The sequence below is a fragment of the Lagopus leucura genome, unplaced genomic scaffold (assembly GCF_019238085.1).
Source record: "Lagopus leucura isolate 7727_CA_CO unplaced genomic scaffold, USGS_WTPT01 Super-Scaffold_100012, whole genome shotgun sequence".
Lineage (NCBI taxonomy): Eukaryota > Metazoa > Chordata > Aves > Galliformes > Phasianidae > Lagopus > Lagopus leucura.
In genome coordinates, this window is record NW_024962267.1 from 3,546,368 (window position 1) to 3,573,318 (window position 26,951).

Sequence of the window (26,951 nt, forward strand, 5' to 3'; positions counted from 1 at the left end):
TGAAGTGGAAAAAAAAAATATTTTTTTTTGAAAAGCATTTTGAATTTAGCTCTGAGTCCCAGTTAGGAATGTTTCTAAATGAGCCTTCATGAAAGTACCATTATTTATAAAGTCATTTCCTGTAATTTTGTTATTTGATGTAGAGCAGATTATTCTCTTAATTTGTAACAACAGCAGCCAGTTCAATAGAAATCCCTCACATTATTGAATGTAAAAATCCCTTTGTCTTTATCTCTTGTAGGTATCACATGAGTGGTAAACCTTTTCATTTCCTTTGAGCATGGAAACAAGTGTTTTAATGACAGGAGCTAAAAATGTATTTTTTTTCTTCCATTACTTGCTATCACAGAGCAAGAATTCTCTGAGATAAACTTTTCCTGTGAAGTCAAGCTCTCTTAGTCAATTCCTTATGCCATATATGTCTGTATGTTTTAACCAGCTGAATTGCTTGTAGCTCCTGTTGTCTAATACATTTCCCATTGTAGGACTGCTTTCAGTGTACAACTGCTGAGCTTCTGATCATTGTGACAAAAAATAACCCTAGGCTCATTCCACTTCTACTTTTAAGCTTTCAACGGGAATAAAAACTGTCTTCATTTGAGAATTTTTTTTTTTTTTTTTTAAGCATTCAGCCATCTCCACTGTATCTATGCATTAGCCTTAAAAGAGATTCCTACTAAACTAGAAATGGGATCGTGTACGGAACCACTTCTCATCAAAACAGAGCAATGTGTTTTAAGGCATTACATGTGAACATATACATAAAGTGGATAATGAGCCTTTGTTTTCCAGGCGCCAAGGAATATCATTTGCACCTGGCTGTTGAAGCCACTAATGCAGTTTGTGAGAAGTTTTATTTTCCTTTTGTTTCTTTGGCAACCTGGGGCTCTCTCCATATAATGCAACTTCTTTTCATTGGCTACATATTTTATGTGCAACTACCTTGTGTATTATTCCACAACAAAAGAAGCCCAGGCAGCTCCAGAAAATCATGTAATAGTAGCTGGCAAATAAGATTGCATTTTCTCAGAGAATGTTAGGGAGGGACAACTAGCCAGAGGGTACAGCTTGAAAAGTATTCTGGAGAAGCTGTGGCTGCTTGCTTTCTTGCTCTAGCTGACTATTGTGTCATTTCGTTTCTTTAGCTGTCTGCTTGAGCCCACTGTTCTTGTCTTGCACTTATGTTGTAAACTCCTTTAGGACAAGGAGCATCTCCTGCTCTGTACTGTAAATAAATGAAAGTGCTCCTCTGTAATGGTAGGGCAAATGGTGTTACAGCAATCTAGACTGTAGGATCTACCATCATCGAAGAATTATAAATATGCACATAAGACTTGAGTGAGATATGGTTCTTTCATGCTTCCCCTTAGTTTCATGCTTTTTTTATGTTTTCATGTGTTACTGCCTCCACACTCAAATGTCACCCTTTTCCACATAGGTACTTTGGCAGTAATCAAAATCACCAGGAAATTAAGTGGTTTGTTTCCTGCAGCCAACCTTGACTCTTCATCATCATTTCTATCATGTGCGTCTGTACATCACCCTTTCTTCTCCTGCCAGAAGCTGCTATCTTAAGGATCAAACAAATATGCTGGGAGTCAAAGATGCTTATTGCCTTTCATGAGTTTGGTACAACTGTATTTGTGCAACTGATGCTTCCCAGCAAGTGATTGATGTCATTCAAATAACCCTCAGATACCTAGTTATTCAGAAATAGCTCATAATTATGCTTTATTCCTATTGGATTACCTTTTTCAGTCACACATCTGATAAAGGCAAGACTACATATGGAAAATAATCTATTCATATTATACAAGGGAGAAAATATTTAAAATAATAATAATGTAAATGGGTTCTATTAGAACAATGCGTTTCACTGACTGGGACTCTGTTTAAATTGTGGGCAGAATTGGTGAATGTTAATCAGATTACTACATATAATTATAGAATCATAGAATCATAATTTACAGTCATTGTAAAGAGGTAAGAAATATGAAACAATCTCAAGCAGATGTATTTCAGTAATGCTGTTCTGTGCAAGTGTATTTCCAAGGGTGCTGCACATCTATTGTATCTGGTCCTCTGAAATGCACATCATAAGAAGTGTTGCATTGGTGAATACCAACAAAGTGTTTCCCGTGGCAACAGTAAATAGAAGAAAGCTAAGCCCATTCAAATGATTTACCTTAATAAGCGTGTCACAGCAACGAGGGGTGCTGAACACTAAGGGAACTCATTAGAAAGACACTGTGCTGTAAGAAGAAAGGAGGCCGATGACAAATTGTAGATTTCTCTTAACCCAGTGTTACTATCTGAGTAGTATACTGCATAATTGTTTGGAATTTGCAAAGGTTATTTGTATAAAATGAGATTCTTAATGGTTGTTCTTTTTTTTTAATGCAGCAGTTAATTTCCTGTACTATGGAAAAAAAGTATATGCTGTGTGTGGAAAGGCAGGAGAAAGAACATGGAGAAAGATAAACAATTATCATAAGTATCTTTCAAATTCTACTCATTATGTCTTACATACTTCCTCAGGTCAAGCATTTGTGTGATGTAGGCAGCTTGGTGATTCAGACATACACCAACCAAGTGTAAATTTAGATATTTATAAAAATTATAATTATATATATTTTAAAAAATTCTGTTGTCTGTCCAGCAATAATTCTGAACGCAGCCATGAGGACGGTAATGGCATTCACAATCGTTTTGTTGCTGCCTTTGTGAACAAAGCTGTACAGAACAGTTTATTCTTAAGGATCGGTCTGTGGAGCATCACACTCAAACTCTGCAGACCTGGCTCATGTAGTGGAAGAGCATTACATTTGCTAATTGTGGTATGGATGATTTCCTAGAATGTAGGAAATCAGGATACTTGTCTTGGTAATTGGTTTCTAGAATATATAATCTGTAGGATTTATATGCGTTGTTTGTTGTTGGCTTTTAAGTCTTCTGAGTCACCTTTCCCTTGGAGTTTACATCTGGGAATTAATCCAATAGCTCACTATAGTTCAGTCATGCTACTTACATTTCAGTGCTTTCTCTGCATCAGGTATTTCTTCTCACCTCTTCTGTTTACACTTGTCTGTGTGTAGTCTGTGGTTAACTGTAATCATAAGTGATAACTGTGGTTATGATCCATAAGGGCTGGACTATGGTTATATACCTTGCACTTTAGTCTTGGCTAGAGCTATTATTTTGAGTGGCTTCTCCTGCTCTTTGCCAGTGTAAACATAATTAAAGAGTAGAATCCTCTATGCTAGCATCCACCCCTGTGTTAGTGCTGCCAGCTGCATTAGGCAAGGTATCACCAGCAGGTCAAGAGGGTATCCTTTCCCTTTACTCAGCATTAATGAGTTCTCTGTCCAGTTCTGAGCTCTGAAGTACAAGAGAGATACGGACATACTGCTGGTATAGGGCCACCAAAACTAGTGAGGACTGCAGAACTTTTCTTATAAGAAGTCTGTGAGAGAGCTGGGATTGTTCAGCCTGGAGAAGAGGAGGCTCAGAGGGGATCTTATCAACACGTATAAATACCTGGAGGGAGAGTGCAAAGAAGACTCAGGCTCTTCTCCGGTACCTGGCGCTAGGACAAGTCACTGTAGGCACGAACTAGAACACAAGAGGCTCCATCTAAACATCAGGAATCCCTGCTTTATTGAGAACTGGCACAGATTGCCCAGAGAATTTGTGGAGTCTCCTCCCAAAACAGCCTAGACAAGCTCCTGGCCAACCTGCTCTGGGCCCCATCTTGAGCAGAGGCATAAGACAAGGTAACCTCCAGAGGTTCCTTTCAACCTTAACTATTCTGTGACTATCTGTTATTTCTTTTAATCCATTGCTTAATAATCTCCTAATGGAGGTTGGTTTCAGCCCCCTTTGCTGTTTTATTGTTTTCCTTCAAATTCGCACTGTAAAACACCTCAGTTTCTTCCCCCCTTTTCTGTATTCAGATAATACAGTATTTCTATACTCAGGATTTCTTTTTTCTACTTATGCACAGATATTTTTTTTTCCTCCAAGATGGTGGCAATTCTTGAACAAGGATGCATTTGCCTTTACTTAATAGCTGGGACAGAAAAATCAAAGCAGCACCCACATGACCTGGTAGGTCAAGAAAATATAACAAAATATTCATTGATTTAGATACTTACAATTCATAGTGCTGTGTCCATACTAAGCCAAAATTCAAACTGCCTCAGGATTTTCATGGAAGTAGGTACACACTTCAGCAGTCTCCTCAAGATCTCCAGCAATAATATCTCTTCAGGCAAACCAGTGTAATGTTGTTGCTTTAACATCTGATGAAACAGTGTGTAGGATGTGTGTAGGTTAATGCGGCCAGGCATTCTGTTTGTAATTACAAGGCCATCTCTGGGCAAAGTAAATTGCATTCAGTACAGGCATTTAAAAAGCATGAAATCTGGACTTCTAGAGGAAATGTACTGTAGTGAATAATGCTTGTTTATACCCATTTAAATAAGATCATTTTAGCACTATATCAGGGCATCTCAATTTCTCAATTACAGAAAGAGGAGCTTTCATTACAATTGTATTTTTTTTTATTAAAGCACTTCCATTTATATTTCGTTGGCTACACAACTGACTTCTAGTCAGTAACGTATGCCTATTTAAATACCAGCAGATTCACACACGTGCATGCTGACACAAATTACAATGTGCAGCAATTGCACTCATTCATAGAATACACTCATCAGTTAAACGCAGCATAGTACTAACTGTGGAAAAAATATTCCATTGGGATTGATTAAAAAATAAGTAAATAGGGATGAACTTTTGTAACAGAGCCCAAGGAAGTCCAGGTTGTAGCAGACAAAAGAGTCATAACCAGGGAAGTTTCTGTGATTCAAAAACCAACATATGAACTGTGGGAGAAATCTGGAGTACCCAGAGCTCCCATCTTTGTGTGTTCTAACTTCTGTAAGCTGAAAGCATGCAGAATTAAATGCTGAGGTCCTGCTTAGACAAGATTGCTAGCTGTTCAGGAGGGTCAGCTAGCCTGGGCGTGTGAGCTGTCTGTATTGCTATTTGCTATTATACAATTTATATAATCCTATACTATGGAATTTTTACAACTGTGGATAGAGAAAATGGCTTGTGAAGAAGGCTTTGTATACACTAATGTATAATAATTCAGCAAAACAGCAGTAATATGAAAAGGAATATTGCTCAGCAAAACTGCCAGTTCACCTCAGTTTCTTGCTAATGTCATGATGGGCTGAATTCAGAGAAAATGCTGATAATCAACATTCTTTACCAAATATCTAAATCTTGGTTTACCTTTCAGTTGCTTTACTTTTAATGAAAGATTATTTTGAAGTAGTTTACTAAAGCGTGGATGCAAGAAAAATGTGTTTGCATAGGATTACAAAGCACAAAATCCAGTAATTAAGAGAGAGGTTTAAGAAAAATACTGCACTTTGGTCAGAATGATGATAATTCACTGTTAGGAATTGCAGCTTTGTTTAAAAAGAAAAAAAAATGCAGTAATGGAGAAAAGCGCAGAGGAAGAATCAGTCTTTACAGTTTGCGACTCAAATAATTATGAAGAATTATATGGATACAAAGCCCTCTTTTTTTAATTATTATTATGAACATTATGAGTTCTCATAAGACTGAATGTGTACAAGTCATGAGACTGAATATGTACAAGTCTATGGGGCCAGATGGCGTGCATCCCTGGGTTCTGAAGGAGCTGGCTGAGGTGGTTGCTGAGCCGCTCTGCATCATATTTAAAAAGTTGTGGCTGTAAGGTGAGATCCCAGATGGCTGGAGGAAGAGTCACGTCCCTTCCATTTACAAGAAAGGGAGCAAGGAGGACTCCAGGAACTACAGGCCCATGAGTCTCACCTCCGTGCCTGGGAAGATCTTGGAATAGATCATCCTGGATAGCATGCTTGATCACATGAGGAATGGGTGTGTGATCTGAGACAGCCAGCATGGCTTCACCAGGGAAAGGTCATGTTTGACTGATCTGGTGGCCTTCTATAATGGAGTGATGGCATCGGTGGACAAGGGAAAGGTGACCGATGTCATTTACCTGGACTTGAGCAAGGCCTCTGACACAGTCCCCCACCACCTTGTCTCCAAATTGGAGGGATGTGGATTTGATGGGTGGACCACTGGATGGACAAGAAACTGGTCAAAAGGCAGCAGACAGAGGGTGGTCATCAATGGCTCTATGTCCAGGTGGAGGCTGGTAACAAGCCGCATCCCCCAGGGGTCTGCCTTCTGACCGGTGCTCTTTAACATCTTTCTCAGTAACATCGATGACAGAATCGAATGCACCCTCAGCAAGTTTGCTGATGACACCAAGCTGAGTGATGCGGTTGACACAGTTGAAGCAAGGGATGCCATTCAGAGGGACCTCAACAGGCTAGAAAGGTGGGCTCGCGTGAACCTGATGAGGTTCAACACGGCAAAGTGCAGAGTTTTGCACTTGGGCTGGAGGAATCCCAGGCATCCATACAGACTGGAAGGAGCGGTCCTTGAGAGCAGCTCTGTGGAGAAGGACCTGGGGGTCTTGATGGATGAAAAACTTAACGTGAGCCAGCAGTGTGCTCTTGGGGCTTGGAAGGCAAATGGTATCCTGGGCTCCATCAAAAGAGGGGTGCCAGCAGGGGCAGGGAGGTGATTGTTCCTCTCTACTCTGCTCTTGTGAGGCCCCATCTGGAATACTGCGTCCAGGTCTGGAGCCCCCAGTACAAAAAAGACAGGGAGCTGTTGGAGAGGATCCAGAGGAGAGCCACGAAGATGATCAGAGGACTGGAGCACCTCGCCTATGAAGACAGGCTGAGGGAGCTGGGCTTGTTCAGCCTGGAGAAAAGAAGGCTTCGGGGGGGCCTCAATGCAGCCTTTCAATACCTAAAGGGAGCCTACAAAGAGGAGTGGAATCAACTCTTTGAAAAGGTTGATAACTGCAGGACGAGGGGAAATGGTTTTAAGTTGAGGAGGGGAGATTTAGGTTGGATGTCAGGGGAAAATTCTTTACAGAGAGAGTGGTGAGGTGCTGGAACAGGCTGCCCAGAGAGGTTGTGAATGCCCCGTCCCTGGAGGTGTTCAAGGTCAGATTGGATGGGGTCCTGGGCAGCCTGGTCTAGTATTAAATGGGGAGGTTGATGGCCCTGCATGTGGCAGGGGGGTTGGAGATTCATGATCCTTGAGGTCCATTCCAACCCTGGTCATTCTGTGATTAGTTACAGACTATTTCTTAGTTTAAAAAAAATTATTAGATGAGAGCTGATGCTGTGGATGGAGGGAGTCAGACCTGAATGAAGCTCATGAAAACAGTAGCTGCTCTTTATTTGTACCTCATTCAATTGGAGTGCTAGTTTTTATCATTTTAAACACAGAACCCTAAACCTCAGCCTGGGGAAGGCGGAGCTGAACTTCATGTTTCTGACTATAAAAATACGTCTGCTCATTTTATGGGTCTGAACACATTTGAGAGAGATAAAATGAAAAACCCAGTGGAAGAAGCAGAGTGTATTCACGACGAGCTGGCACAGTGCTTATCCTGAGAGTGCTAGGGAAAGCGGAGCTGGTGACGTGAGGCTGGGAAAAGCACGGCACACTGAGAAAGGGAAGAGCCTCTTATTTGTTTCTATGGCTTTTGCTCTTTTTGCTCCCTCTTCTTCCCTTTTTTTGTTAAACGGAAGTGTATCAGAGAAATACCCATCTGAATTTCTCCTAATCAAGCAACCAGAAACAACCTGAAGATTTTGTTCCGTATTAGTCCAAATACAGATGAAATACAAATACAGAACTCAAAGATGGGGGGGGGGGGCCTACCAGAAAAACATTCCGAAAAGGGGAGAAGTGCTTTATAAAGCATTTATTTTGCTCCAGGACAGAATTCTCATAGCGCAGACTGACCTGTGCTCTCAGATAACCGTGCTGTCTCTGTGCAGAAGATATAAAGCCCACTAAGGTGGTCAGTAAATCTCAGTGAAAGCAACGTAATACCAATTATGCATACGTATGCACTAATTGTATTTCTTGCTTCTCACCACCCCTTTAAGATCTCACTAAATCTCACCCTTGGTTTATGGCTTTAATCGACCTTCCTTCAGAGCCCGGCTCTTTCCCGCACTGAGCCCTGAGGTAACGTCGCGCGCCACCGCGTCTGGTCTCGGCGGAGCGACGCTCCGTGCAGCCACTGCCCGGCTCCGCGGGGCCGCCCTCGCCCGTCACCGCACCTCCGCGAAGCGCAGCCCCGAAATGGCGGCGTGCGTTTGACCGGAGGCTCGTTGACGCGGCGAGTGGGGCGGAGGCTCCCCTCTCCGAGGTAACGCCGGGGTGGCCGGCGGCGCCAGGGTTTCTCCGATACTCTGAGAAGTCCACTGCTGCAGGGGAACGTACACAGGCATTACGTTTTTTGGAAGGTAACAGCTGTGCCTAATGCTGCAAGCGGACGGAGAGGAGGCGAACTTAGAGTGTCCTTCTAGTTACTTCTCTAAAGCAGTGCATTCCGTTTCTTTGCAAATATAAAATATTTCTTAGTTTTTATATTTAAAACCTGGTGGGTTTTTTTTGTTTGTTTGTTTGTTTGTTTTTAATTCTTCTTATTGAAATCTGTGCTCTAAAATTCCTGTATCACTGTGCAATGAAAACCCAGGCTTGGTGTTTTGCTTTGAGGTACTTTGAAACAGTTAAGTACAAAACTCTGTTCCTGTGTGAAAATTCCTGTTAGTGCAAATGCATAATGCTGGCCCAGAGTCAGCAATCCAGCTGCAGTTACGGAGGTTTCTTTCTTGCCAAGGCAGTGAATTGGTTCTGTCTCAGCCCATAGTCAAATTCTGTGGAAAATGTTTTCCCAAAAATATGTCAAATTCCTTTTAGACCCCTTTTGTACCCTCAAATTAACTTCACTCAATTCTTGATGCATGATTTCAAACTACAATGCATTTATTTTCCTAACGCAATGTCCTTTTATCTGGTGTTTATCTGGGTTGATGCAGATTATTGACACTGTAGCACATAAAGTGAAAATAGAAGTGTTCACCCAAGTTCTGTTCAGAAATGAAAATGTGACCTGAACCAAGCAGAGCTCTTTTGCCCCTGGGTTGATACTTTCACATAGCAGTCCTGATAGCAGGTGAGCTGATCATAGGATGCCAAAAGCCAGTTCAGACCCTTTTCAAATTGAAGGTCAGTTTAAGTGCAAATAGATCAGTTTGGAAACAGCAAATATGAGCTTTTTCACCCACTGTGCGGACATTTGCTGCATGTGGTGCTCTGTGGTTAAGCACCTGCAGGAGGGTTGTCTGCAGCAATACACAGGTGTGTGTGGAGAGTGAGGACAGCTGTGTGATCCCCCCCTCAGAATTGTTTGCTGCCCAGCTACGTGCACGATAAATTATTTCTCCAGTACCACTCAAAATCTTTGGTTAGAAGAAACATACCTGTATTATTGGCTTTGTGAGTACAGGGATGAGAGAGATAGCAAGTAGTGGCTGTTTGGCTGCTTTAAAACCTGCCAGGACCAATTTCGCAGTGTTTCTGCCAAATGCATTCAGAATAAAAAGTTCACTGGACAAAGACAATGATTCTTGCATGCTAATGGCTGGAGGACAACAAAAGACTCCTGAGTGCAAAACTTTTTCTAAGGAAATGGTCTGTGTTGCAAAAACAGAAGTTACTGTATTTGCCAGTCTTCTGCTAGAGGAAGTGATGGAGAAGAGAATAATGAACAAAGTGCTCATAGACTGTGCAGTGCTGTGAGGATATTCAAAGAACATTTGTGTTCAGGAAGGTGTTCTGGAATACTGAAAATTCATTTGCTTATATTCAGCGTAAAAAAAAATTTGGCTGGTGCTGTTTTTCTGTACCTTAGTTCCAGGCTGTCATCTAAAAAGCACAGCGATGCACTGCATGTAGCTGTAGCTTCTCTTTCCTTAGTTCTTACAGATTTCCTTTTTCTTCAGGTATGGATGTAAATTCCTGTGATCCAACCCAAGGAAACATGAGAAAGCAGGAAGTGAGGTGAGGGAAGAACCTAAGTGTTAGAAAGAGAAAAGGAGAAAGGGGGGAAAAGCCTCATACAAACCTCAAGCGTAACTGGCCCAAGAAAGCACTAAACTTTTTACCAACCTTTTCTACTGCTGAACTTCACTAATGTTGAGTTAAAGAATACAAAGGCACTTTGGCTTATTTGTTCAAGGGAAGAGGAGAATGCTCGGTGCCTGCAGGAACAGTCAGCTCTTTGTTCAGTAGGAAAGATCTGTCCTGGTTTTATTCTCTTGTAGTTTGATTCCTTTTCATAAAATTAAACTGAACTGGACTGTGGGAGAATAAGCAAGCTGCAGTGTATCAGCAGTCATCCAGGATGCAAGTTCAGAGTGGGTGTTTTCAGTAATGTCTAAAGCATTGCAGTTTAAAAGCATGGAGCCTTAGTGTTAACAAGAGGTATCAAATACGTGAACTTATTTGCTGTGGTGGATTATCACAGTGCTGTTTGATACAGACCTGTAGCTCCTAAAATAGTGAGAGGAGATGGGAAAGGTAAGGGAGTTGCAGCAGGAGAATCTAGAACACAGAAAGTGCACTGTGAAGGTGATGATCACACAAGAATTGACAGTGTGCAGCTGGGGAGAGCATCTGTTCCACTGATTGGTTTAAGCAGCAGATACTCTGCAGGTTGAAATGTAGAAGGAGCAACCATCTAATAATACTTTAAATCTGTCTCCTATTGATTCCCTCCCAGTTTTCCTGCCCAGTTTTCCAGTTTTCACACCTTCACAGAGTTCTGTGCTCCTGTTCAGAGGTCTGGTCAAGTGGGATTGGGAAGGGGCGTCTTGTCAGGAGTAACAAGATGTGATTGATTTTTGTGTCAGCAAAAAGAAAACTCAGAATGAACCAGCTGCTGCACTAAAAAAAGCAGGGGCTTTAGGTTGACTTGCCACACCAGAAAACTGAAAAACACCTTGGTAAAGCTGAGCTGTCCCTTCTGAGTGCTTTACAGCAGGCGGGAAGCTCTAATGACACAGCTGAGACTTCACCTGTGGTGGTGGCAAAGGAGGGAGGGCAAGGGAGTATGAAATTTTTCTTGCTAGGCTGCTGCTTCATGAGGAATAAGGCATACTAGTGGAGAAGGCAAATTGAGCCTCTTAGTCCCAGAGGCACTGAACTGATTAATTAGTGTAAAGTTTCTGATATGTCCTTTTCCTTAATGTTGCCTATTTCCTGGATCCACATACTATTTTCTCATTGTTGTGAGTTTCAGTCTAAATCTCCAACTTCCATGTTAATGTTTATGAGTCTTGTCTCTCCCATCCCTAGAATTAGGAATGTAGCGTTTTGGTGGAACAGTACGAAGTGTCTGAATATATGAAGTCATTTTCTGAATGCTGTGCTAATCATTAATGTGTGCTGCAAAGCAATTCAAGTATTAATAAGAGTTCCACGGAACATAATACAGAGGAACTAGAAAATTCTCTTGAGAAGAAGAATTGATGAGAGTTTTTCCTTTCATCCTGGCAAGGCTTCTTATTTTAGTTGGTACTTTTTAATTGCTATCAGCAGTATCAAAAGACACAAGGTTATGTTAAAGAAGTTCCAGCCTTTGCCCAGAAATCTGTAGATTTCATTCCAGCTGTGCCATATTCAGAGTTAATTGGATGACCCAGTTTTTATCCTGAAACACTGTATGAACTTAGAGACTGTATCAGTACATCTTACAGTTGCTTGAAGAACACATCTATGATCTTAGGTAGAAAAAAGCTGGAGGCCACAACACAGTGTTGGAAGTACACTAGCTGCTGATCACTAAAAAGGGAGGTGACCAGGGGAATGGGAACTCACACCACAACCATAAGAGCCAGATGTTTCCATTTCAGTTAAATTCCCTCCATAAAAGGTTGTTATGAGGATGGTTTGAAGGACAGTGTTCATCGTTTTTATTGCAATAAAGCATCATCCCATTTCTTTCCATGTGCCATCCTGTTTGAAGTAAATCAACTGAGTAAATGAGGTATTCAGGAAACTCTCCTAAGTTCTCTTTACAAACTAAATCAGGCTGTAAGTTTTGGATTTCTGTTTCATTCATCATGTGCTTGAGATCTCCTCATGTTCTTGTTAATAATTCAGCCTTCAGCTATTCCAGGTTTATTGCTCAGCGGGAGAGCACCTTTTGCTGGGTCCAGCATATGGCCAACGGAAGCTATGTCAGGTAAGGACTACAAGCTTTAATTTTTCAACTTTTTCTCTTTTATTGTTAACCAGCTTTGAAACAGAACTATGATGCATACAACAATGTTCATGTATGTCAACAGCTGTTAGCTTGGGTAGCCAGTTACTTTGAAACAGCTGGAGATATGCCAAAGATCTCAGGTATCTTGAAGGCGGTCATGCTTTTACTCTTTTTGTGTTTTGTTGTTACAGTATCTGCAAAGTCAGCAAATTCTGAAGGAAACTGGATTAGGTAAGAAAGAACTTTTAAACTCCATGTCTTATGGCATGTTGGTGAAAAATAGATGTATTGTGTTGTTCTGTCTCCCTCCCACAAAATAGAAAAGTCCTTGTCTCACTCTGGTAACATGTCATAATTCTATTCCTGGTGGGCAGCTATTAGCTATGAATTGTTACTCTGTTTGGAGATACATTTCTTAACCTTTTTCTTTCCTTTTCTCATTTATTTATCAAGTAGTGAAATTAAAACAACTGATGTAGGCAAAATAGCTGACTCCCAGATTCGTCATAACAAGTCCATAGTAAAGAAACAGTAAGTTACTCACTGAGAACACACATTTAAAAATAACATTGATTAGTGGCTCTGCTATTGTTTCTCAGCGTGGCCTTCATTTGTGACAGCATGACTGTATTTGACTCAGATTGCATTAGAAGCATTAATTCTATTCTCTAACATTCCCTAAGATAGAACAGCCCTTCTGACTGATCAGTTACTTCTCTTTCTCCTCCTTTTCATAAATTAGTTGCTAGTAGAGACTTCTGAACTGTGTGGTGCTTGGCATGATGAAATACAGATCTCCTGGCTGGCAAAATTCTTAGTTGTATTTTTGAAAGAACTCTTCAGCCTCATCTTGGAAAGAAACTGCCACGTTTAATTCCTGCAGACATCACCTCTTAGTTTTCTTCTAAGAGCAATTGTTACAAATCATACTTTAAAGGCTGCTAGTCTTGCGTTATGAGTCTATAGTGTTGATGGTTTCAGTGATGGACAGTGCCTGCAGTACTGGAAGAGAAATAAGATTTTGCAGCCTTAATGCTGTAAGAAAGAACTGTACTGCTTTCATTACAACTTCTGTCTGGAGAATTGACTCATAGCACACTTTTTCCTTTGTGTGTTCTTTGCAAAATAAAATAAAATTAAAATATGGTAGCTCACTCTTCCCTCAGAATTCACGGCCACAAAAGTGTCAACCTATTTGTGAAAGGAAACGCAAAGATTTCATTGTAAGGAATTTTAACAGAAAAATCAGTTTACAGAGAACATTAACACTGAATGCGAACACTGAAACAGGTTCCAATTAAGGATTTTCTTATCTAAGCATTAAGTTAATCTTCTTGCGTGTCTATTTTCAAGTATTACAGCAGAAGGACTGTCTCTTTCTAAGACGCTGTGGTAATGGAGCTAATGACAAAACAGTTGGTGCTGTCACACTAAGGTGATCTTCACTCTTGCAAGACAAAACATAGTTAGACTGGCACATTTTTGCAGGGGTAGGCGCTTAACCATGTGTATAAAAGATTTGACTCCTTTTAGCCAGCAGATGCCTCTGTCCTTGGCCAAGATGTCTTTACAAGATATATAAAAATGTAGAATGCTCAACAGCCTGTACTATATGCTATGGTTTTCTCTCCAAAATGCTTTGATTTGTGTCATGGAAATGCTAAGTTGCAGCCTGACCCAGTGATTGAGCACCTAGTGGGAAGGGGAGCTCAGGTGGATGTAATGCAACTGAATGACTGGAAAGGGTGCAACCAGGATCCACCCTATCCCAGACCTCACTTAAGGGTTGGCAGTAGAGGTACAGGTATCTTGCATGTACCTAAGGTATCCCTGTCTACCTAAGACCTTCCAAGGGTAAGCAGATTTTTTTTTTCCCCCTTTGTTTCTGTGTCAATGGCTGCTGTATTTGGACTTATCCTTGCTGCAGCCTAGGACTTTGCTACCCTGCTGTCACTGCTGTGCTCTCCGTTGCGTTTTAGCATTACAGACCTCTAAATGTATAAATGCTCTGGGGCTAGGTGGAGGATCTTGAAGTGTTGCAACCATACCAGCTCAGGTAAAGCTGTCGTAAGGCCTATGGCTGCCAGACTGCTGTAGTACCAAGTAAACTCTTCGCTTTATCCTTGACCTAATTCCAGTTCTGTCAGGGAGGCTGTACTGAACTTCTAGGTATTCAGTTGCACCTTATCTCTCCTCCTTCTTGCCTCTGTACTCATTCAAATGGAGTCCATTAACTGCTGTCCAGCATTTCCTTGTTCCAGGTGTGCTGCTTTCCACCTCTGACTGTCTGCAGATGGAAAATTTCGCTGAACAGTTCCTTAGAAGGACTTGGAGTCGCTAACACCCTGCATACTATAAGGGCCTTGATATAGGGTTTGGTACACCAAGTATCAATCGAGATTTAAAATTCATGCAGAAATGGTATGTGTTGCATGGAAAAATATACTGGGCTCTTACTTTGTTATAACATGGTAGAGGCACCTCTCTGTCTGTGAAGACTCTTTTTTTGTGTGTGTGTATGATAATAGAAGAAAAGATTAAAAAAAAATAGGTGGAGTTTTCTTTTTGGCATTGAAATCAGAAACAACAGGAAATTCTGGTTTAGACCATTTGGAACAGTGCTGGTTCCATTTTTTGTTGTTTCCTGAGTAAGTGTAAAACTACAAGAGTAATGATGATCCCAAGGAATACTCATCTTCATATTTCACTATTACTTGGAAAAAGAAAAAATCCCGTCCTTTTGTCTTGTAAATATTTCCATGTGAGTGAGGAGTATTTTACTAAACTCTGCCAAGTGGAGATGTTTCTGATTTAGTGTTCTCTGCTATTTTTGTCTTCAGCTTAGGCACTGAAGAAATGACAGCAAAAGAGCAGAATCTTACAGTAGCTCGGCTAAATAATGATTTGTTCTATTTGTTGGTGACCTGTGCTGTTGCCAATTCTTGTCTTTTTCATGATCTCTTTACATATTCTTTTCTCTGCTGTGCAGCCCAGCATGAACAAGAGAATAGAAGGAAATTGCTATTAATCTGGTCCTAAAAGACAGGCATGGCTAGAGGCTCCAGGTTCACTTCTTTCTTCGTTATGTCCCCCACTTATACGTCTGGGTAAATGTATCCAAATTTATCAATCTGGCAGTGAACTTTAACACAAAGTAATAATTAATTTAAGCAGAGAGAAAATGGAAATGGATGCATTTGGATGCAAAGGATGAACCCCCTTAGTGTTGTAAAGACTCGAGTGTCCACTGAACACACTGATGCTCTGTTTGGTGGAAGATGACTTGCTTTCAAACACTTAGCAGTTTATCCAAGATACTACAGGATCCATCACCTAATCAAAACATTTGTTTTAAAATTATTTTCAACACTTGTCCTCCGGCACAGTTTCTCTTTCAGCTCTTGTATACTTTTTAATACATTGACTTTGAGGACATTAGCCAGCAAATCTAGAAGTACAGGATGAGAGAGCTTGTTTGTTTGTTTGTTTGTTTGTTTGTTATCACTAGATTTGCCAGTTAAATACTTTAGATTCTATCTATGTAATTGCTAACTGGTTCCTTCACCTCCACCATGGGATGATCCTGTCATGTTGGTAACGTGTCCAAATAGCCTGTCATCATAGAAAGTCACTGACCTGTGTTATCTGATTACAAAACCCCTTCTGAAAGGAAAAGAAGAAAAAAAAAAACAAGCCTATAATTTTTATTATTCAAAGTATGTAGTATTTCTGTTGTTAACAGTTTTCTTTTGTGTGTGAAGAATAAGCAGATTGATTGTGTTAAAGATGAGAAATTAGACGAGGAGTACTAAGAAGTGCAGAATAGGGTGACAGTTTTCCTGCCTTCTTGTACATTTTTCACACTTTGTATTAAACTTTTTGGAATGCTGAATGATAGATATGATTGATTTTTATCTCATTTGTAAGGGTGTGTTTGGTGCACATCTGCACCATCTTGTTTTCTCATCGTTTCTGTCAATAGTTATGTGGATGATCTTTATACTTTATGTGCAGCCTTTGAAGTGGATATAAAGACCAGTCAGGCTACCATTTCTAATATGTTTTCTTCTTTCAAACCTAATATAAATGTCATCTCCATTATGAGCAACTGTAGCAGATGGAGCTATGGAACATGGATCAAAACATTTAATGTAATTAAAAAAAAGAGGTAAAGTACATCTTCAGAAATTACAGAATACTAACAAAAACCATATCTTTAATTTGTAGCTCTTTTGAGAAAGTTTTCAGAAATTATTTGTATTATGTTTATAGAGGAAAATTCCCCCATTCCTTTAATTATTTTTATTGTATTTTTAGCCATTTGAGTCTTACATTCCTATTTACAGAGGAGATGGTCAGTGAATCATCTAAGTCTGGTGAAGTGCTTATCCCAGTTGTAGTTTGGGCTCCTTCTGCTTTGAACAGTGGAGGACTATCCTGATGGGTTGTTATCATGTATATGTCATAACAGAGAAATTGGCTTCCTTTAACAGCTCAATAAAAGGCATTTATGATGGCATAAGATTGCTCAGCAGAGATCTTCACTGGGTTAGACAGCAGTGCTGAGGTAACATGCTTGGTTTTGTGCTACTTCACAGCAGCTTAGTAGTTGCTGTGAAATTGACACCAATCTGTGTAAAGGCATTTGGAAAAGAATTAAACTGTACCCTGTATTGGAAGGTGACACACTGAAAGACTTGGGTTGCAATGTGTACATTGAGTGCTATTAATACTGTTTTACTTTTAAAAGATAGATAATGTCCTTTAATTTACAAACAGTTGTGACAGAGTTGTGTTCCTCCCTATCCCTCCCTCCCCTCTATCCCAAAAACTGTGATGATACTTCCACATGTAAAATGCAGTGTGTCCAGGGGCATGTCTTTTGCAAACTGATAAACTGCGGAGCAACGATGTGGGTAAAGCAGCTTTCTAGGCTTCAGTGCTGCACCAAGTTCCAGGAGGTTGCAATGCTGTCAGGTCCTCAAAGTGCAGCTTTCTTATGGCTTCCTTGAGTTCACCTCCTCATTCTGCAGTCATTCCTTCTGATTCCTGGCAAGGTGTCTCTGAAAGGGCGAGTTGTGAGGTGGCTCTAGCTTCCATTTAAAACAAAAAGTTCCAATTTTTAGGTTTTTTTTTTCAAGAATATTGGTCTCAGTTTCTATTTTGATTGACAGTATCAGTTCACTCTGTCATCCAGTAATCCTGTACTGACTGCTGATTACACATGCATGCACAAACTCAGGTATTGCAGTGGAGTTTCTGTCCAAATCTTTTCTGCATTTTACCGTGAACTGCCTGTGAGAAAATGAGGGGAATATTAACCATTTGGGAAGAAAGAACTCCAAACAGCTCCTCAGGGAACAGTGACAGAAGCTTTGATAGCATGTGCATGAGGCAGAAAATTGGAAGTAGAATTTAAACCCCAGTAAAGCGGGAAACCTGGGAGTGGGATTCAGCAATCTAATGAATCTGCTCAGTAAAGCAACATGGGGATTGCAAATGAGGTGTTTGAACATCAGGAAGCTGGTAGTAGAGTGGGACCTTCTGAAACAACTGGAGGACCCAGAGATCAATGTTACGGTGATGTGAGGGTTCAGTAAATGATTTTTTTTTTAATTTTTTTTTAAAAACATGATGGGGTCTCTGAGGGTTGTATGTCATAATTGCTGCTGTCCCTCTTAGGTGCAGAAAGAAACAATTCACTGCACATTTTCTAGATCTGTAGAGTTGTGTTTTTCTTCTGAAACAGATTTCATGCTTTTAGGACTATAACTGAACATAGAGCATCTTACCTGTATTTTGGTATGAATATGTATGTACAGATTTCATAAAATGTTGGGATTTTCAATAGTGAATTTGAGGGAATGTTTGGATCTGATGCATGGATCCAACAGTAGCATGTCTGGAGAGGTGCAGAGAGCAGAAGCTATGTAAAGTTTTAATGATGAAAACTTCTGTAAGCTTTGGATAGTGCAAATATGTAAACTTTTGTTTTGACAAGATGGAGTCATCTTTCTAAGTAAAATTTAAGTATCTCCTGTACTGTGTTGTACAGGAAAGGGAACTGAGTAGTGTTTCAGGAGATATCTTACTTCAGCATTCAGAATTGACTGAAAGAAAGCTCTGTTCTGTAACTGAACAAAGGTGAAAAGGCTATTTTTCTACTTATTAAAATCTTGACGACAAATGGGTATGAATATTTCATCAGCTAGAAGAATACTTTGTCACCATTCAAACTTAGTCTTACTTCCACGAACTCCAGAGACTTAAATTGGAATTGTTTTATAATCTGTGATGAAAACTTTGTTGATGAGTATATTCATCAGAATTTTGTGAAAGCTGTTTAGTGAAATGAAGAAAAAATCTGAAAATAGGTGGTGGGAGAGAGGACTTTCGAAAATGTATCCTGAGATAGTGTTCTGCTTTATAGTTATTAAATCTTGACTGATTAACTATCTAGTTAAGTAAAAACAGCATGCCCTCTTATCCTCAAATATTAATGTACTCCATGTGTGCATGTAAAAAAATGAGTTAATTTATCTTAAAATACTTTCCTTGTATGTTCCACGTTATAGTATTCAATGTGAAATATCACCATTAAAGTTTAGTCTAAGAATTTGTAAATCATTAAATGTATTGCTAGCCAATATAACATGTATATCTTCATCAGTCTTTAAGCAGGTAAAAAGTAGTGACCATAAGAAAAATCATCTGGCTCATCTATTAATAGAGTGGTTGGTTCTCACTAATTTGAGCTCCTGATGTGCACTCAAGGATACATAAATATTAACTCTGAAATCATACACATATTTTGCATGTTCTGAGATAAGCTAGTCTGAAAAAAGTCTTTGTTGAAGTGCTAATAGATATGCTGCAATGTTGGCTGGGCTGCTCTGTGGGTCAGCTGAGCCATATGCCAGTGAAAAAATGGGCAGGGGCTGTGCTAGGGAGCATGCAGTCTAGAAGAACCTGGCCAGGTGAGGGGAACAGGCCCAGGGATGACGGCCAGGTGAGTGGGAAGCAACAAGACAGATTCCAGGTCTGGCCAGGAGATCAAGTCCATAGGTCAGGGACTGAGTTTAGTTGAATGGGGTGTGTGGCTGTAGCCATAATTCAGGCAGGGACCAAGAGCAGTGGCCTTTGGCTGAATGCCAAATGCTTCCTGAATGAAGCAGACATCCTGACTGTGCAAACTTTTGCAAGATGATGTAATCCATTCTTAGCTATTTGTTCATGTAATTGGCACTATTCTGTCCTGGTTCTTCTTGTTGGTATGCAATTTTATGTGCTAATTTTGCCTGTGTCTGAGTAGAATTGTTTTTCTTATAATATTTTGGATTCCTTTGCTGAGTCAGAGTGCAACCCACTCAAGATTCATTCTAGCATAGATGTCTTCAACTTCTGACAAAATCTAATTGCCTTGCCAAAGATTAATTCTGGATTTTTCAGTACTTTGAGTGAACATGATAAGATCTTTTATCAGGGCCTTATATAAGTTCCACACTTGCATGATTGTTTCTTTATCTTTTGACGGAGATGGATTTTCATTATTTTCTTTGTACATGCAGAGCAACTTTGAATGGATTTTGTTTTCACGTGGAGTACCACATTCCTTTTGTTACTGTAAAACTGCACTCACTGCACATTCTTTCTATGTCTGAATTAGCAGAAAATTATAAATGCATCATCTGCATCAGAATCTACTATCTGACTTTTTCTTTATTTTTCACAGGCATCCAATAGTTAAAGGTACAGAATGAACTGTAGTTTATAGCAACTTGATTTTCCTCCTCCTTTATTTCTTTCTGGAGCCTAGGAGTCCCGTGAATCATTTCTGAATTCACGATAGGCCTGAGATCCTTGAAAGGGAGTCACTGTTCAGAGAACACAGCTTTCTCCAACCTGTCCTTGTCTTTTTTCTTTCCACTGAATGTAAGACGCATGAATTTTCAGTCCAAAAATCATCAGTCTTTTAAAAGTCTTTTTGATGACTGACCTTTTTCATCAGTGATGAGAGGAAAGTAATGTGCACAGTCTGTAACATTACTTGGTAGTGTTCTCAGTAGAGCTTCTGCTTTAACACTCATGAGAATGATGTCTCCCCAGTATTCTGGACTCAGATAGACAAAGAACTCATAGTCCTAACTTGGAGCTACTTTGTTACAACATCCCTCAAAAATAGGATTGTAAGTAACTCCTGCAAATTTTGTTATTAATGTATGCCACTTTAAAAGACTCTGTTAAATGAGACAAACACCTTGATCCTATTTGTGTATCTCTTTAAAGTATGGTTGTTTATTTAACAGATAAAAAATACACTAATGTTTACTTTTTTTATATAGGGAGAGGCTTTGTTTCTTAGATTTAACCATTTTCCAGGCAATGTCATATTTCACAAGGGACTGACAGCTTATGAAAAGTTTAGCCAGATGTGAATAATCATTGAAGTTTGTTAAGGGCAGGTGAGACTTCTCATTAGGCCTAAGGCCATCAGCTGCTGAAGAAGATGGCAAAATATAGTTTGATGAAGGGGTCAGATTACTCCTTTCATAGATGAACAAGTAGTGGTTTGAGTTTTAAGGGAGAGGACAAAGAGGAATTATCTCAGAGACAGGGGTGGTTCATAAAGTGAAAATTATTTCATTCCCTTCTGAGGAGGTGAGGGAATATAAGCTGAAAAAGACCTGTGAGTTTATTAGATAAGAAAAACCTTTAATGCTGATCTAAGTCTAGATACATGTAGAATTATTTAATTTCTGTTATCTTGTGTTATAAACCTTGGTAAACTGCATTATATATTGTGGATGTAGTAAGTAAATCCTTTTATTAACACATTGACGTGGTTTGAGTGAGAGGTATCAATACAGTTGACTAACTCTGAGAAATTTGTGCCTATAGGCTCCTGCAATCTGTAGGCATTACTGTCAGGCAGCTAGCAGTCCAAAACATTTCTTAGAAATTGTGAAGGGTAATGAAATTGCATGGGTCCAAGTAACTCAGTCTCTAAAGATTATTTCCTGTGATTATTTCAGTGGTAGTGAGAAGCCCAAGGATTGCAAAGGAGTGCAAAGGTAGACAATGTTATCTCTAATTTTATAAACTGGGAAATGAGAGAATAGTGAAATAATATTTCTAGGGTACACACTACACTCTTCTGTCCTGATATCTTAATGCATTTCTGTGTCATGCTTTGCCTTCTGTATGATGGCTGGCTTCACTAATGTAAAAGTTGAGCAGAGCGTTAGGTCAGTGTGCCTCTGAGATAACACCCCATTTTTAGAATTAGTTCAGTTTTAATTAGTGAATTAACTGGATGTATAAATATTTATGACTATCTCAGATGACTGATTACAACAGGAAATAAATAATTCATGGTAGAAAATTACCTTTTGTACAATTGATACTTCAAGGATATAAATCAGATACGGCAGTTTCCAAAAACTATCTCAAAATACTGTTTTTTGATGGAAGGCCCTCAAGGGAGTATCTTCTTGCTGCAACCATTACCGTTCTAAGGTAGGCAAAAAAAAAAAATCCTTCCAATGCATGAGTAGTAGTTTTGTGAGAAAGTCTGTTTACAGAGATGTACATCTAAACTGAGCATATTGACAGTCTGGACAATTTAGGGAATCATCGGAGGCAGTGCTTTCAGAGCAACCTACAGTTTATTTCCACGGGAGCTGTAAGAGATGCAAAGAACACAATAACATTATTTGATAGAGCAATTTCTCATTTGCAATGTGTTGGCAGGAAGGCTCAACCTCTACTGCCATACCAGTAATATCTTCCTGAAAAATAGGAGGCATTACTTCTAGAGTATCCCTCATATCAAGCCTTAATCTTAAGCTGGGAGACTGAACTTCAGTTGGAGGATTTGGTCACAAAGTGGGGTTGAAGAACTACCTACTAAGGAAAACTGAGAGACTAATGGAAAAGGATACCTACCAGCTCCTTTAATGGAAAATCAGACTCTACAAAAAGGGAGCTTGCTACTGAGACCAGGAAGAGTAATTTAGAAACGGCCAACAGTGTTTTTAGGGTAGACAACACAAGTTTGAAGGAGGTATTGAGGACTGCTAAGTATAGTGGATTAAGGTGAAAAAGTTTGCAATGTCAGAAGGCTGAAACAGGGATGTTTTATGAGAAGGTATTTTTTGACTGTGTACTTCTCTTTTTGTAATAGCTCAATTAAAGGGGTTTTCCAAAGCCCCATAACATCTGCGTTTATCTGCTTCATGTTGCAAGTGTAGCCCTATTACAGAGCTCTGAGAAGGCATGCTAGGGCATTAAGCAAGGAGCTGCTAGCACACCTGTGCAGCTAGCTGAGCTGGTCCACAGGTCATATTCTCGTGACAGTAGCAGACTGAGAGGCTGATATGCACGCTATCTGAGCCTCAAGGGACGCTTACAAATCTAGCAGTCTGTGGGGTTGCTTGTTTGCACAATCACCTGAGGGTGGCGGATGAGAGTTCTGTGAGGGTATTACCACAGATTGTTAGGTGTAATATTGCTGTAATCATCAGAGAGATGTAGCAGCTTATACCTGGTGGTGTAAGCATATTTACCTACGTGATAGTAAGTTTCAATACAACTCTGAGTCAGTTAGGCACCAGTTCATCTCATTTGTGAACTGAGAACCTGAAGCATGCAAGAAAATAATACTTCTGTGGTACAGGGGTAAGTTACAGTCAAGAGCATCTCATGGGTTCTCTTAATCCTTAGGTTTGTATGCTTTAAATGTAAAAGGAGCATCCTGAAGCAAAGTAGCAAAACCCTTTCAACACATCACTCAATCAGTTGCTACTTTGCCTATCAGACTTTTATTCTTTTTTTAAGCTGTTTTTTTGGTAGATACTCTTTGCTTAAATTCATAGTTAGTTTCTGGTGTTAATTTTAGCATCGTCCTTGTTGAAAATGACCCATTGCTCTGTTCAGGCTGGATGTTAGGAAATACTACTTCTCTGGCAGAGCGGTCAGGCACTGGAATTGAGCTGCCCAGGGAGGTGGTGAAGTCACCGACTCTGGAGGTATTCAAGGAATGTTTGGATGTTGTGATGAGAGACATGGTTTAGTGAGAACTGTTGATGATAGGTGGATGGTTGGACTGGGTGATCTTGTGGTTCTTTTCCAACCTTAGTAATTCTATGCTTCTGTGATGTGGTAAAACATAATGTCTGTAGGTTATGATGTGGTGCAAACAATGCTGCATCCTCCTGTATGCTGGTGGTAACACAGAAAATAGATATCAAGCTCCCATATTTCTTTGTTTCTTAATCTTATGCCATGTATACAGATATTAAAAGAACTTCATCTCCCTCCTATAAATTGGAGTGAGACAGAGGCCAGTTCATTCCTTTCTTTTGTTTTCAAATTCTGTTCTGAAAATTCCCAGAGTTTTTGTTGTTATTACTTCATTTTATTTTCTTACTAAATTGTACTCTCTTGAAGATCACAGCTCTTGGAGGTGTTAATCTCCTCCAAATCCTTTGAATCAGAAGGGATTGAAGTTGATTAGTGCTTCTCAGTGTGAAATACCTGGCAGGAGCAAGCTTGGAGTTTTGCTTGGGTCTGTATTGGCATCTGTTGTTTTTCCTAAGACACCTGTGTCCCATTTCCCTCACTGGGATGGCTAAGCACTTTGGTGATGAGTTTTTGCATTGGTTGAGATAAGGTCTGTGTGTAAATTGTGTTGGATGTTCAGGAATCTTCCCCTGTTCAATAAAGAAAAATCAGGTCTTTCTTGCCAATGACTGTGCATAAGAATGTGTAATAAAGTACACTCAGGTCTGAAATCCTTTTTGCAGCCACAAAGCAAGGTTTCTTTTCAGATGAATACCTGGAGAATCATGATAGTACAGCAGTGTTATTTGCTTTACAGGTCAGAATATACAAACGCAGAAGTCATGAAGTTGAGAAAGCAGTCATCAGTTAAAATGTCATGGTGGTGGAATACTATTTCGCTTTTCTCTCTAAAGCTTCCTTTCCATCAGAGTTTGCTATTGGGTTATTTTTTCTGCTTGCCTAAAATGTTAATAAATGGTAATGGCTTTATGTCTTTTTGGGGTTCAGACCAGCAGAAAACAAAGATATTTTTGTTCTTCCTTGTAGATTAAGGCAACGTTAAATATTATATACAGGTATAACAACTCTTGCAACTCCTATGCATATCACAATCTATCAATTTATTTATCTGTTCTCAGGATTCCTTAACTGATTTTTAAGTTTAACAGTTAACTGTGAGTAGCAGCAGACATTGACATTGTGCTGCTAATTTTTGTAACATGTTTCTGCTGAAAATATGTTTATCAAATCATTTGAGGACTTGCTTAAGGTCTTTGTTCCTGGATTCAGAGTAAACTGTTACTGGCCCAGGGGGCATAACTTGAATTTGTACATTGTTCTAAAAGTAACGTGTTCTATTTATTTCTATAGGAGCTACAGCAAATACAAAGAGCACGATAACACTATTTGACTGAGGAAATTCTCAGCTACAAAACACTGTTTTCCAACACTGTCACCACCATTAGCTCTGCATTTTTGCCACTAATGAGCAAGAGCCTGAATGCTGCTCTTGTAAAAATCTGCAATAACAGAAGTAACCCGTTCTTGCCACTGCTGAAATGTGCTATCTTCTCTGTGCTCATGTCCACTGTTTGCTCTCCACCAGTGTTCAGCAAGTGCCTGTGAATGTCAGTAGTGCCATTTTTTTCCACATACAGGAATTCAGTTCCACACCTTTGCTTCAACTGCACGTCCATGTTAGAGATCATGTTGTCAGACTGCTCCTTTTCTGCCGTCTGTCACATGGCAACAGAATGTAATGGAATATTTGTGGGAAGGTTGAACCCTACTGCCATACCACCAACAGTCACCTCTGATGTTCTGGGCCAATATAATACAACAGGAGGCATTACTTTCAGAGCAGCCCTCATACATCTATAATTTATTAAACTTAATTCTTTGAAGGTTCTTTTGATAACTGCTCCATAAAGATAGCTGCTGAAGGAAGTTTAAAATGAACAGATCCTATCTAGCATGCCTATTATTATTTTCGAAGCCCGTTAGAGAAGAGAAATTATGCAAATTGGTGTCACGGTAGGCTACTGCACACATGCTGGTAATGCATAACAACTAGCTTACTGATGAAAATACTTCATCTTGAGCAAGAGTCATTGTCAGCACTGAGAGCTGCTCTTTGTATCGTGGCTAACAGTTTATTATTATTTTGCTCATGGATAAAGAGAGTGTCTGTTCTTATTTAAAATCCTCATTAGAATAAAACTGCTGTAAAAGTAATACTGGAGCACTATAATGTTGAATTATGATTGATTTCATTATACAATTAAGGTATATTGTGAAACAGTAGGAATATCCTTTCAAAAAATTGAGTAGTTTTGTTGCTCGCTCTCTGTGAATGACTAAGTGGCTTAAATCCTTCAGCTCCTGTATGTAAAAGACTTGATAAATAGATTAGGCTCAGGATCAATTAGTGTCACACTGATCTTTAGTATTAACGAAGTGAAGCTGCTAGGATTCAACCAGTTTATCTGTACCCTCCATGACAGCCACTTAAGCTAACATGCACTGCATTGTTTGCATAGTACTGGGCCTGGGAACTAGTGTGCAGAACACACAGTTCTGTGCAGCACTGACAGAACGAGCACTACTGTGAGGAAACTCTTAATTCTGAAGAATTTCTTTATCTTTTGTGGGAGAAAAATCCAATATAATATAAACCGATTTCAGAAAATAGGTCGCGAATGTAAGTTTGCAGTTTTTTTCTTTTAACTTTTTTGTACATTCGTTTTAGATTTCTTTTTTTGGTCACCTGCATACAAAGCATCTCAAGCTTTTGTAATTAGACTGCAGTGAGGAGGCTGGTTTTTGTCTTAGGGTCATCATTCAGTTCTTAGCTCTTCTTCCTTCCATGTTAGCACTGTCACAGGCATTTTAATTGCTGTGACAAGTTACTGCCAAAGGAGATGAAGAAAACCTTCGATATTGATTTTTAACACATGAGGACTGTAGCTGGTAGTCACTTGATTTCCCACCTTCAGTTTATAACTGAAAAGGCTCATGGGATTATTAACTTCATTTTAATGCTGAATTCCTAGCCTGGGGTGAAATTGATGTGTTAGCTGTTAGTCATTTGTAACTGCTTGGTGTGTTTTGTTTGGTGGGATACTGTTTAGATAACTAATAGAAATATAAGTAATATAAATACTGTTTTTAATAGAATTGTCACTGATCAAAACTTCGCATTTGAATTGTTAACTAGCTATCAAATGTTTGGATTAGGTCTTGGACAATAACTTCTGTTTAATATTTTGTGAGACTTTGTGTGTTTCATTGTTGTACTTATAAAGTAATATCTCTTAATTTTATCATCATAACTGGCTAGGTGCACCATTTTATTCAATGTTTGGTGTCCAGAGATGTAGAAATGAACTGATTCATTTAGCAGTTGGACAAATGGAATGTACTGTAATTCCTCATGAATGATCAGCATCTTTATTTTCAGTGGTACTTCATTAGGAATCTCTAATGATTTATGTGTTAGTAACATGATTCCATTTACATCACAAGATAAGTCAACTTTTCAAAAATTACCAGGTTTGCCATGTGCAAAGGGGTATTGGTTTTTTGGTTTTTGTTTTTTCTTAAATACAAATTACCTCCCAGAAGCCCTGGAAATGTCATCTGCCGCTGGTAATACCTCTTGCTAATTTTGTGAAAGCAA

The 26,951-nt window shown here is 39.4% G+C and overlaps 1 protein-coding gene across 19 annotated transcripts in view; it reads left to right on the plus strand.

The window, feature by feature from the left end:
- Positions 1–8,249: 8,249 nt before the first annotated feature.
- Positions 8,250–26,951, plus strand: part of MYO3B (myosin IIIB) — a 192,889-nt gene continuing 174,187 nt past the window's right edge. For 13 of the 19 annotated variants that reach the window (XM_042874623.1, XM_042874630.1, XM_042874622.1 and 10 more), the window contains exons 1-2: positions 11,528–12,190; positions 12,403–12,442. In XM_042874623.1, coding sequence (XP_042730557.1) covers positions 12,088–12,190; positions 12,403–12,442 — 143 coding nt within the window. In that variant the 5' untranslated portion in view covers positions 11,528–12,087. Of the gene's footprint in view, positions 8,406–9,947; positions 10,006–11,527; positions 12,191–12,402; positions 12,443–25,848; positions 25,974–26,951 lie in introns of those variants that run through there. The other 6 variants (XM_042874625.1, XM_042874626.1, XM_042874629.1 and 3 more) reach the window with 6 other exon arrangements.